General features: G+C 44.7%; 1 protein-coding gene across 1 annotated transcript in view; it reads left to right on the top strand.

The window, feature by feature from the left end:
* The first annotated feature begins 8,290 nt into the window (after positions 1-8,290).
* The window catches only part of LOC134338079 (protein lin-28 homolog A-like), a 102,400-nt gene continuing 97,563 nt past the window's right edge, over positions 8,291-13,127 (top strand). Inside the window, exon 1 of the mRNA XM_063033615.1 lies at positions 8,291-8,368. Coding sequence (XP_062889685.1) covers positions 8,291-8,368 — 78 coding nt within the window. The remainder of the gene's footprint in view (positions 8,369-13,127) is intronic.

Genomic DNA, 13,127 nt, shown 5'->3' on the forward strand with positions numbered 1-13,127 from the left:
TTTCATGTCAATTTTTTTTCAACAGTGGCTTTCTCTTTGCCATTCTCACATAAAGCTGCGACTGGTGAAGCAGCCAGGCAACAGTTGTTGTATACACAGTCTCTCTCGTCTCAACCACTGAAGCTTGTAACTCCTCCAGAGTTGTCACAGGTCTCTTGGTGGCCTCCCTCACTAGCCCCCTTCTGCACGGTCACGCAGTTTTTGAGGACGGCCTACTTTAGGCAAATAAACAGCTGTGCCATATTCTTTCCATTTCATGATGATTGACTTAACTGTACTCCGAGGGTTATTCAGTGACTTGGAAATTTTCTTGTATCCATCTCCTTATCTGCGCTTTTCAATAACCTTTTCACAGAGTTGCTTGGAGTGTTCTTTTGTCTTCACGGTGTAGTTTTTGCCAGGCTACTGACTCACCAGCAGTTAGAACTTCCAGATACAGGTGTACTTTTACTACAGTCAATTGAAACACCTTGACTGATGAAACACAGTGATGTCCATTTAACTAATTATGTGATTTCTAAAACCAAATGGCTGCACCAGTGATGATTTGGTATGTCATATTAAAGGGGGTGAATACTTATGCAAACAATTATTATGTATTTTATATTTGTAATTAATTTAGATCACTTTGTAGAGATCTGTTTGACATGAGGGAATCTTTTTCTGTTGATCAGTGTTAAAAAATGCCGAACTAAATCCACTTTGATTCAATGCCGTAAAACAATAAAACATGAAAACTTCTGGGGGGGGGGGGTGGAGGTTGAATACTTTTTATAGGCAATGTGTGCAGCAGGATGTTGGAGATCTTTTACTAGTCTGGTGTAGCAAGTGCAGTCTTCCTTGTGGCTTTATGTTGGGGGAGCAGCATCGGCACTGGTGATGCAAAAGGACTGAATAGAACCCACCAAAAAGGCTGGATCCAACCTTGGTTACAACCCGTACTCTTTGCGTTAGTGGTGGAATGGAGGTCACTGTTATCCATTATGGACAATCAGGCACATCCCCTTCATGTCCAACCGAATAAGCAGCGGAGCACCCTTTTGAACAGACTCATTCAGCTCCGCTGTCACCAGGATCGTTACAGAAAATCTTTCCTACCAAATGCAATAAACATACACAACAATTCATCTCTGTGCGACAGGGGAACACACATCATAGTACAGTAGTCTGTATTATTATTTTGTACATCATTATTGCACAGTATTGCACATTGGTAAATTATTGTGTATATTATTATTCAGAACTTTATTATCAGTTATTATTATATTTATTATTATTGCTAAGTGCATTTTTAAATGTTGTTGCTATAACAAAATAGTTTCCCACTCGGGATCAATAAACTACTTATTATTAGTATTATTATCATTTTTGATACTTATTGTAATTCACAGTTGTGAATATATATGTATAAAATAGTTAAATTAAACAAGTAGTGCAAAAATAGAAATAAAAAGTTGTGAGATAGTGTTCATGGGTTCAATGTCCATTCAGAAATTGGATGGCAGAGGGGATGAAGCTGTTCCTGAATCGTGAGTGTGTGCCTTCAGGCTCCAGTACCTCCTTCAAACTGTGCAGAAAAAAATAAATAATACTGAGAATGTGAGTTGTAGAGTCCGTGAAAGTGCGTCTGTAGTCAGTGAGATCAGTTCAGAGTTGAGGTGAGTGAAGTTACCCACACTGGTTCGGGGGCCTGATGGTTTAGAGTTGAGGTGAGTGAAACTACCCACACAGGTTCAGGAGGAACCTGTTGGTTTTTGGATTCGATTCAGAGTTGAGATGAGTTTTTATATATTTATTAAAGCTGTCAGATTTTTATATTTCTTGCAGGATTTCTCATTTATTATTCTTTTACAATACCTTGATCCTCATACACTGAGTTCTGAAATCTTCTCAGACCTCAGTCTTCCTGCTTTTTTGGTAATATTATATGCACTTTTATTTAATAATACCTTTAATTTCTCTTGAGCATCTTGGCCAGAGCACTCTCTCTGCTTTATTTCATTGCCTTGAGGGCATATATATTTCAAGTAAGTAATGTATTAATTTTGTAACTACTATCCGTCCTCCTTTACTATCATCCCATGTGCCTCCTATACTGTTATAATGATGCCTGTGTAACTGTTCCTCGTCATGTTGCAGCTTTCTGGATGCAATATTGAATTACAGTCAGTTTAATCCATTGTCTGTATTGGAAGACACCTCTTCTGTTACTTAATCCACTTATGATACAAATATTGGTGCATATTATTGTCATTATTGGTGCAGGAATTCTCCCTTCATCAGCACGGTTTGACCTGCTGGGTGTGAATCAGAGCCCTGAATTTCACATCTTTTCACTTTCTTTTCTTCTTCTTGGGACCTTAGTTCCCAGTGGGGAATAGGCCAACGATGACCTTCTGTCTCCAATGTCCAAAGTCGATGGTGCGGTTGGAGTTCGTTTCTACTGCTCGCGCCGGAGATGTAGGTTTGGACTTTGAGAGACACTTTCTTTTATCTGCGTACATTTTCATTATGCTTTTGCTCTTCTAGCTTCTGCTCATGTTTCCTCTCTCAAACTGCAAACCGCCCCACCCCCATTATTCCCATTGACTGGATGTTTTCTACAACTTGTCTCAACTCCTGGGTGAAATGGGAGTGTAGCGGTTAGCGCGAGGCTATTACAGCTTGGGGTGTTCCGCAGTTCAGAGTTCATTCCGGCATCGTTCCGTAAGGAGTCTCTGTACGTCCTCCCCATGGAATACGTGGGTTCCCCCCGTCCAAAACCTTTGGACTCTGGTTTTCCCCCACAGTCCAAGGTCGTACTGAGTAGCTTAATTGGTCATTGTAAAAAATGCCCCGTGATTAGATTAGGGTCAATCGGGGTTGTGGAGTCGCTGGAGAAGCATGGCTTGAAGGGTGTATCACTAAATAAACAAAATAAAAACATACTGCAGCCTCACTCTGTCAGAGATAATACTTTATCCTATTCATCTATCGTTCATCGTCTCTGATACTTCAAACAGTTTTCTCTCTTTCCCAGTTCTGATGAAGAAACTTTCAGCTGAACCGTTAACTCTATTTCTCTCTCTATAGATGCCATCTGACTTGCTGAGTATTTTCAGCATTTTCTGCTTTTACTTCCTATTTCCAGTATTTGCAGTTTTTCCAATTGCATTCTCCATTTAACGTACACTCCATGGCCACTTTATTTGGTACCACATCCACTCCAGGGTTTGACGTATAGTGTGATTAGAGTTGCTCTTAGGCACACCACTGTTGTAACTTGAGATTATTTGAGTTACTGTCATCTTCCTGTCAGTTCGAGCCAGTCTGGCCATTCTCCTCTAACCTCTCTCATTAACAAGGTGTTTTTGCCCACAGAACTGCGGCTCACAGGATTTATTTTTTATTTTTCACACCATTCCCTCTAAAATCCAGAGCAGGGGTTCCCAACCTGGGATCCACAGACCTCTCGGTTAATGGTAGGGGTCCTTGGCATAAAAAAGGTTGGGAACGCAGGAGATCAACATTTACTGAGATAAACCACCCCATCAGGCACCAACAATCATTTCACGGTAAAAGTCACTCAGGTCACATTTCTTCCCCATTGTGATGTCAGTCTCAACAACTGAACCTCTTGTCCATGCCTGCATGCTTTCATGCATTGAGTTGCTGCCACACAATGGGCTAATTAGATGTTTGCATTAACAAGCAGGTGCACAGGTGTACCTAATAAAGTGGCCACTGAGTGTAAGGTTCTCAAGTCTCATTCAGATTGAACTATAGCACCCTGAATACATTATATAAAATCATTTTATGATCTCTGTTCCCTAAAGGCTGCTTGATGACCAGAACATCAATTAATCCTTTCTCATTACACTACATCGAAAATAATCTGTACCTTGATTGGTACTCTGAAAAAGCATTTCATATTCACCAACAAATTTCTCCTCCAGAATATAACTGTTCATTTGCTTTGTTCTGTCAATGTACCTTATGCTGCTTGATGACTGATATTGGAACATGGGATATTTCCTCAAGGGACCAGCACTATAACCCAATTAGTCATTCCCACTCGACCCTCAAGTCTTTGATCAACAGATAGCTCGGATGCCAGGAGCAGCTGGTGGGACTCTGAGGCATTCAAGATTAGATGAAAAGGCACACTGCTTCTATGTTGCAATTTTAATGTAGGCAGTAGGGATTCTCCAGGAACTTCTGTCCCATGTATAACCATACGTAATGTACTTACATACTTCCCATTACGCCGACTGGTGTTTAGAGCAGCAATGAAGTTCCTCCATCTCTGCCTGTCCTCCTGGTCTTAACCGTGTTTAGGACTTCGTTCATTGTGCCAGTAGCATCCTCTCGGTTTTCACTACCGTCAGATATCCAGGTCCCGGTGGAGACTCAGGAATATGGTCGCGCACAGATGTAGAAAGATTCTTCCATCACTGCTTTGCTTGACCAGTCGTGGTTGTTAGCCCTGAGCGGAACCCCTGAACCTGGAGAACTGGAGGACCACTCTTAGTCTGACCTCTACTCTTTGACCTGTTCGGCACAGGTGACCCGACCAACAGCCAACGCATAAAGCCCTGACTCCAGCCAACGTAGCTCTCCAGGTCACTGAGGCATGCAAGCCTCCAAACCACGACAAGGTTGTGGTCCTCCTGGAGGAAAAATAGGAATCCAAAATTCTTAATAACTTGTTTCTATCCACTGAAGGATCACATCCTCCATCTAGTAGATACCAGGCAGTTTCAGGAACTAGGAAGCATGTATAAAAGAACTGAACGAATCATTTATACAGTAGTTCTCACAACTTCAGGACATCATGATGCGCATTACAAAAATAATCTGAGAGAACTGGAAGGTAGGTGATCAGCTCTGTGTTAGCCACTTTCTGTCCCACTGTAATGGGAGTTACTGTGGCCTCCAACTCTTGTTTTGTTCAGGGTCGACATAGCTCAAGATCAATCGGCAATATATATGTTGGTGCTATATAAGTGAAGCATTTCTTGTTTCTCTTGGTTCTAACCTTGTTGTGCACTTTTCTAGGTTGGCTTGGATTTCTCATAAATCACTGCGACAACAACTCGTAACTATAAGCTACATCCAGGGGGGCGGGCTTCACGTCAGTGAAAACAAACAGATGAGCAGTCTGCAGGGAAAGGTTGACCATGGCTTTGGTCAAAGAGGTGGGTTTTAAAACAGACCTTACTGAACGTGGTTTCAATGGCGCTGCATAGGAATAACAGGAAGAAAAATTCCCAACGAGAGGCTGAGAGAGCTGTAGTCGAGGCTGCCATGATGGAGTGGGCAGGTTGAGGAATGCGAAAGAGACTTGAGAGGAGGCTGAGGATTACAAAAGAGGATTGAAAAGTTTGCCGGCTGGGAGGAAATTATAGAGATGAGGCAGAGACAAGGAAGTAAACACAATGAAATATTTAAACCCGATCAGAATCAGAATATCACCAGCATATGTCGTGAAATTTGTTAGCTTTACAGCAGCAGTATAATGAAACACATGATAAATAAATAAAGAAAAAACTGAGTCACATGAAGTGTATATATATGTCTATTAAATAGTTCAGTTAAAATAAATAGTGTAAAATAACAGAAATAGAAAGGGTAGTGAGGTAGTGTTCATGGGTTCAAAGTCCATTTAGAAATCGGATGGCGGAGGGGAAGAAGCTGTTCCTGAATTGCTGAGTGTGTGCCTTCAGGCTCCTGTACCTCCTTCCCGACGGTAAGAGTGTGAAGAGGACATGTCCTAGGTGGTGGGGGTCCTTAATGGGGGATGCCGCCCTCCTAAAGCACTGCTCTTTGAAGATGTCTTGGGTACTATGGAGGCTGGTACCCATGATGGAGCTGACTAATTTTGTAAGTTTCTGCAACTTACTTCAATCTTGTGTAGTAGCCCCCCCGCCCCATACCAGATAGTGATGCCGCCTTTCAGAATGCTCTCCACAGTACAGTTGTAGAAGTTTCCGAGTGTTTTTGGTGACAAGCCAAATCTCCTCAAACTCCGAATGAAATATAGCTGCTGTCTTGGCTTCTTTTTTGCTGCCTCAATAAGTTGCATCTAGGTTAGGTCCTCAGAGGGACTGATACCCAGGAACTTTCTCACTCTCTCCATTTCTGATCCCTTTATGAGGATTGATTTGTGTTCCCTTGTCTTACCCTCCCTGACGACCACAATCAGCTCTTTGGCCTTGCTGACGTTGAGTGCAATGTTGTTCCTGCGACACCACTCCACTAACTGGTATATCTCACCTCCTGTACGCCCTTTAGTCACCATCTGAAATTCTGCCAACAATGGTTGTATCACCAGCAAATTTGTAGATGGCATTTGAGCTGTACCTAGCCACACAGTTGTGGGTGTAGAGAGAGTAGAGCAGTGAGCTAAACACACATCCCTGTGGAGTACCAGAGTTAATTGCCAGTGAGGTGGAGGTGTTACTTCCAATCCGCGCAGATTGTGGTCTGGTTAGGAAGTTGAGGATCCAGAGGGAGGTACAGAGGCCCAGGTTCTGTAGCTTTTCGATCAGGACATTAGGAATGATGATGCTAAATGCTAAGCTATCGTCAATAAGCAGCATCCTGACATAGGTATTTGCATTGTTCAGGTGATCTAAGGCTGCGTGGAGAGCCATTGAGATTGCGTCTGCTGTAGACCTATTATGGCGACAGGCAAATTGCAGTGGGTCCAGATACTTCCTGAGGCAGATGTTGATTCTAGCCATGACCAACCTCTCGAAGCATTTCATCGCCATAGATGTGAGCGCTGCTGGACAATACTCGTTGAGGCAGCTCACGCTGCTCTTCTAGGGCACTGGTATAATTGTTGCCCTTTTGAAGCAGGTGGGAACTTATGATTGTAGCAACGAGAGATTGAAAATGTCTTTGAATACACCTTCCAGTTGGTTGGCAGAGGTTTTCAGAGCTTTACAAGGTACTTCATTGGGTCCTGCTGCCCTGTGAGAGTTCACCCTCTTGAAAGACAGCCTGACTTCGACCTCCTGGACAGAGATCACAGGGTCATCGGATGCTGCAGGGATCCTCATAACCGTGGTTTTATTCTCCCCTTCAAAGCGAGCATAAAAGGCGTTGAGCTCGTCTAGATGTCATTCATAATGTTGGGTTTTGCTCTGGAGGAAGTAATGGCCTGCAAACCCCGCCAGAGTTGACGTGTATCCGATATTGCCTCTAACCTCTCCCGGAATTGCTTCTTGGCTCTTGAAATCAGCCCTGTATGCTAATTGACCAAGCAATAATTGCAGATTGTATGACAGAACTGTAACAATAATGTCTTGCCTTTAACTCTGTAAATTGTCCAGGAGTGTTTGATGGATTGTTGAACAAAGTTGATATTGAACCCCATGAAGACATTTTAGAAAGGGTATCCAAATAATTGGTGAAGGCAAAGGCTTTAAGGAGATACATTTTGGAACAGAGAGACAGTTAGGTGATACTGGAATTTTAGGCAACAGAAGGTATTGTGTCAATATTGTGTTAATGAGAATGGGAACTAGCTTGAAGCCCTACTGGGGAGGCACTGAGATTTCAGTGGATTGTAAAGCTGATGAAAGTTTCAACAGGTATGGACACAATGTTATAACAACGGCATTGTTGGCTTAGGAGCTAAAGTGATTGTGAATGAGTTTGATCTGAACTGAGGGTGCAGTTCCATGTCGAAGCGCTTGATCTTGTTGTGCAACATTCTCTGGCGCTGGATTTTCTGCAACTTTCAGTTTCGTTCTGAATTGTTCCCTTTGAGGTGGATTTGCTCAGTGGTTGATCTTTGGCTTTCAGTCAGATTTTTAAATTTTTTTTGTTTTTCCACTTTTTAGTTTTTAAGGTTGGCCCAACATAATTGAGAGATATAGTGCAGAACAGGCCGCTCCAGCCCTTCGAGGCATGCCATACAACCACCCCTGACAACCCTCCGATTAACCCTAAACTAATCACATGACAACTTAAAATCACCAACTATTCTACTAACCGGCAACACACATAAAAGTTGCTGGTGAACGCAGCAGGCCAGGCAGCATCTCTAGGAAGAGGTACAGTCGACGTTTCGGGCCGAAACCCTTCGTCAGGACTAACTGAAAGAAGAGCTATGTCAGGACTAACTGCGTTTTTGAACCTACTAACATAGAGTATGTGTTTGGACTATGGAACAAAACTGGAGCACCCTGAGAAAATCCATGCATTCCATGGGGAGGTCATACAAATTCCTTACAGATGACGTTGGGATTGAACTCCAAACTCTGACGCCCCGAGCTGTAATATTGTTGCACTAAGTGCTATGTTCCTGTCACACCTGAGTCACTTCAGAGACCTGAGTCACTTCAGAGGCCTGTTCCTCGAAATGATCAGCTCGCAGGTGAGTCAGTGATGTTCAGGAATTCCAAAACTCTTTGTCGGACAATTTGATTCATGTGGTCTCACCCTGTCAGTGATATTTCCTTTGTGCTACACCAACCTCCCCATGTGGTCTCACCCTATCAGTGATATTCCCTTTGCTCTACCCAGCCATCCCCATCTTCTCTGCAACTGAAAACTAATTTGATTTCTCACTCTCTCAGTTAATCAGTTTCTCCTTCTACACCTGCTTTCTGACATGCTGAGCATTTCTGGCATGTTCAGTCTTTATTAAGGAGTTTTTCCTCTGTATCTACAGTATTGTTCCTGCACAACTGTCAGGTCTGCAGAGGCAGGCACCTCCCAGTCTCTACCCAGCTCAGGAGAGTCACTTGCCACTCATTTCCAACTCCTCACCTGCAGCCTATTTAAACCCAGCTCTAGCCCACAATCCTTTGTTCACCCATCAAACCAGCCAGCCTCACCAGTTGTTCTTTGTCATGTTAAGTATCTGTTCTCTCTTGTTTTGTGACCCCTTGTGGCTTGTTATTTTGCAGTTTATTAGTAAAATATTGCTTACTGCTACAATTGTCTCCACTGAGTTAAATGTCCTCTACATTTCCTGACCCATAACAGTACCTGCTGGGATGGTGCAGAGGGAGCTGGGCACTTTATAAAGGGATTTGATTGTGGGGTGGGTGGTTATTGTGGCAGTAGGGTTGTAGTTGATTAATAGAAAGATCATTAACCTGAGGGTCTACATTAGCAAAAATAAAATCCTAGGGTGATTTTGTTTTAGCATGTTGAGTTGGTATGATGAGGAGTACATTGCCAGCAAGGGATGGGGAGAGTGATGAAGGAAGATTAAACTGAAGGTTTCAAAGGGGAATGGAATCACAAACTCATAATGAGGAAAAGGAACTGATGAAAGGACAAATAATGAGGGCAGATGGGATTGGTGTAAATAGGCAAGAAGGTTAGAATGAAGGTAATGGGCCAAATGACCCAAAAGGGGTGGCACAGTTGTTCAGGGGTAGTGTAATCGCTTACAGTGCCAGTGTGCGGGGTTCAATCCTGTTGCTCTGTCTGTATGTTCTCCCTGCGTAGATTTCCTCTGTGTGCTCTGGTTTCCTCCCACATTCCACGTGCACGGGTTACAGTCAGTAAATTGTGGGCATGCTATGTTGGAACCGACACTTGCGCCCCCCTCCCCCCAGCATATCCTCAGTCTAGGTTGGTGGTTGATGCTAACGACGTATTTCACTGTATGTTTTGATGTACGCGTGACAAATAAAGCTCGTCTTTAAATCTTTAGTCTCTGTGCTACAGACTCTTGTCGGCGGATCTGCTCGATTGCTCTAATGGCCTTTCTGTGATTCTTTGAACTTTCTACCAGTGTTTAACACGCACTCTTTCTTTGATGAAAAAGTGCAAGAGGTGTTAGGAGATGGGTCTGTACACTGGCTGTTTCCGCTGGAGAAGCGCGTGTGGACACAGAGACTCCCGCACGTCCCGTGAGCACCAGTGGCCCTCACGCCAGGGCAAAGCGGCGAGCAATAATGAAACAGCAAATTGGGCAGGAGGTAGCAGCTCCAAGCTTGGGCTTTAGATGGTGGCCGTGTTTGAACTTTAAACACGCGGGGTCTCCCGTCCAAAATCCGATGCATTCCACTGGCTAATATTAGCAACAGAACATTATTAAAGCAAAACTTGCCTGTGTAACAATTGCCTTTTTGTAGCGTGTGCATATCTGTTCAATAAGAAAGCGATGATTAGGTTATCTGTATTTTAATTGCAGACACTCTCACATCACTATATATAACATACAGGCTCTTCGGCCCACGATGTCAATCTACCCCTCTCCCACAGCCCTGCAGTTTTCTTTCAGGAGTTCCATACATGCCAATGTATATCTACGTACTGGCAGCGTGTCCTACTCCGCGTAAAAAAGAATTACCTCTGACATCCTGTCCTTTACTTTCCTCCAGACACCTTAAAATGACGTCCCCTCGTGGGTATATAAATACATACTAGCCATCCAGTGCTTAAGACCCCCAAAGATGAAGAAAATGTAACCGCGTTGCAAAACACATGCCGATCTGAGGGAAGAGTACCGCTGGCGTGAAACAACCAACAAGTCCATATTGTCATGCAATATGAAATGACTCGCCAGGCGGAGCTCACAACCCTCCCTACACTCCCGAGGTTTACAACTGTTGTGCATTCCGAGTCCCTTGCGTGTTAGCATCAGCTGATCATCCTTGCTCAGAAAGGGTTATTTTAATAATAATCCTCACCCCCATAAAGAAACAAAATTAATAAACTAACGGAAGAAACAGGCATATTTAGGGAAAAAAATAAATTCTTTCGAATTGTCTAATTAACTGGAAAGGTATCTACTTAGTAACACCAGTCTCTGCTCGCGTTACCCCACCCTCCCTAACGGATCTGCAGTTATTTTCAGTATTACTTTACCTCTGTCAACAACTTCACACCCGCCAGTTCTCCGGTCTGCAACTGAGAGAAAATGGGCACTTTTCCCGGAGAAGAGAGTTGGGGTGATTACTTTAAAGGGAGAGAGTTTTGGTATCACTTTTCCCGAGGGCGGAGTAAGTTCACGTTATTTTCTGGGAGAGGAGACTTTTTTTTAATGGGGGTTATAGTCAGATTCTAACAGGGTGTGTTCGTCATCATTAAGTGATATTTAAACTCAAACTTCTGGTGATCTGAAATGAAGACAGATGATGGTTCTTCTCGGTCCTGAAGCCCGAAACGTCGACTGTTTACTCTTTTCTACAGATGCTGCCTGACCTGCTGAGATCCTCCAGCATTTTGTGTGTGTCTGTGAGTGTTGCTTTAGGTTTCCAACATCTGTGTTTATAATGGTGAATCACCCAGTAGGTCAGGTAGCATCTGTGGAGGGAGAATCACTGTTAACGTTTCAGTTTGGAGACTTTGGGAACTGGGAGAAAGGGGGGTTTTAAGATGGGGAGGGAATGGATCTGTGAAACTGATGTCGCTATGGAGATTGGTCATTGGTAAAGCAGCGGGGAGGGAGAAACAACCGGCCAGAGAGAAAAGTACAGACATTATTCTGCCTATTTTCGGGGGTGGAGTCACAGTCAAAGATACTGATGTTCGGACTTGTGGAGGAGAGGGAGCGTTTTCACTCTCTCAAAAGGAGGAATTGCACTAAATGGGTTTTGAAGGATGGGGTTGTAGGATGACTTCTCTGAGGTGAGGGCATCAGTGTCTGGTAGGGTTGGGGGTGTCGGTGACCGGTAGGGGTGAGGGGTGTCAGGCTGGTAGGGGGTGAGGGGTGTCGGTGACCGGTAGGGGTGAGGGGTGTCAGACTGGTAGGGGTGAGGGATTCAGTGACTGGTAGGGGTGGGGGTGTCGGTGACCGGTAGGGGTGAGGGGTGTCAGTGACCGGTGGGGGTGAGGGTAGTTTGTGACCGGTGGGGGTGGGGTGTCAGACCAGTAGGGGTGAGGGATGTCAGAGACCGGTAGGGGTGAGGGAGTCGGTGACCGGTAGGGGCTGGGGGGTGTCGGTGACCAATAGGGGTGGGGGGGTGTTGGTGACTGGTAGGGTTGGGGAATGTCAGAGGCGGGTAGGGGTGGGGGAGTACTGATGTTTTGTGTGTGGGGGGGTCCACAGCTGGGCTTTTGTCCAGAGCTGGTGTTTTGTGTAGCAGGGGGAGTGTCTCTGACCGGTGTGACGTGGGGGGGGGGGGAAGTATCCCTGGCCGGTGTCATGTGGGGGCAAGAGCCTCTGGCCAGCGTTATGTTGGTGGAGGGTGAGCCTCTGGCCCATATTTGTGGGCGGGTGTGTTTATGTGTATGCGTGGCCGTATTTTACAGGGTAACATCTGCAGGCAGTGTTTTGTGGAGGGGGTGTCAAAAGTTGGTGTTAGAGGTAGGGGTATGTGTGCTGGTCACTGTTCCAGGGTGGGGAGGTGTGTGCGGTCTGTGTTTCAGTAACTGTGATCAATGCTTTAGAGCCAGGGCTATTGGACAAAACTTCTCAAATGGCCAGTGTGTGTGCAGGACAGGGCAGGGGTTTCTGGCCTCTCATTCTGACACTGTGTGTTATGGTCAGTATGTGTGTGGTGAGGTTCTGGCCTCTCATTCTGATGCTGTGTGCTATGGTCAGTGTTTTGTTGGGAGTTTGGGTGAGGGGTTGTAGTCAGTGTTCCGAGGTACGTAATTAATACCTCCAGTGGACAGTCTGAGGGTAGTGTCCTGGGAAGGTGCAGTATAAGGGTTGGTCAGTGTATCTGGAGTTTTCACTGATGTAGCTATGAATTGATTTCTGGTGCAGATGTAGTGGTCAGTGTGTTTATAGGATGGCCTTTTGAGCTCAGTGCTTCCGGTGTGGGGATCTGCGGTCAGTATCTCTGGTGTGGAGGCATTATGTCTTGCATAAATTCTGCATCCCTGGCTTCTCTCCAACATCCTCAATGACTTGAGCATCTTAACTCTTGCAGAATTCCAAAGATTCGGGACCAATTGGGGGAATAGATTTCATTTTGCTCCGCTCAGCAAGACTGGCACCATTTTTTTTTTGAGGATCTTGCAAAGCCTGACCATAACACCTTCTACTCAAGCCCATCACCCCTGCTGGGGCACAGACCACCAACAGCAGCTCACCAGAGTGCGCTGTCCTGAGCCAGTCTTACAGTCCTTCAAGGCGTAGCTCATTGAAGATCCTTCCTCTCACAGAGATGAGGTCTTTGGAGCTTCTGTTGGCATTTCTGGGTTTTGATGGGATGGTGTTGCTC

The sequence above is a fragment of the Mobula hypostoma genome, chromosome 26 (assembly GCF_963921235.1).
Source record: "Mobula hypostoma chromosome 26, sMobHyp1.1, whole genome shotgun sequence".
Classification (NCBI taxonomy): domain Eukaryota; kingdom Metazoa; phylum Chordata; class Chondrichthyes; order Myliobatiformes; family Myliobatidae; genus Mobula; species Mobula hypostoma.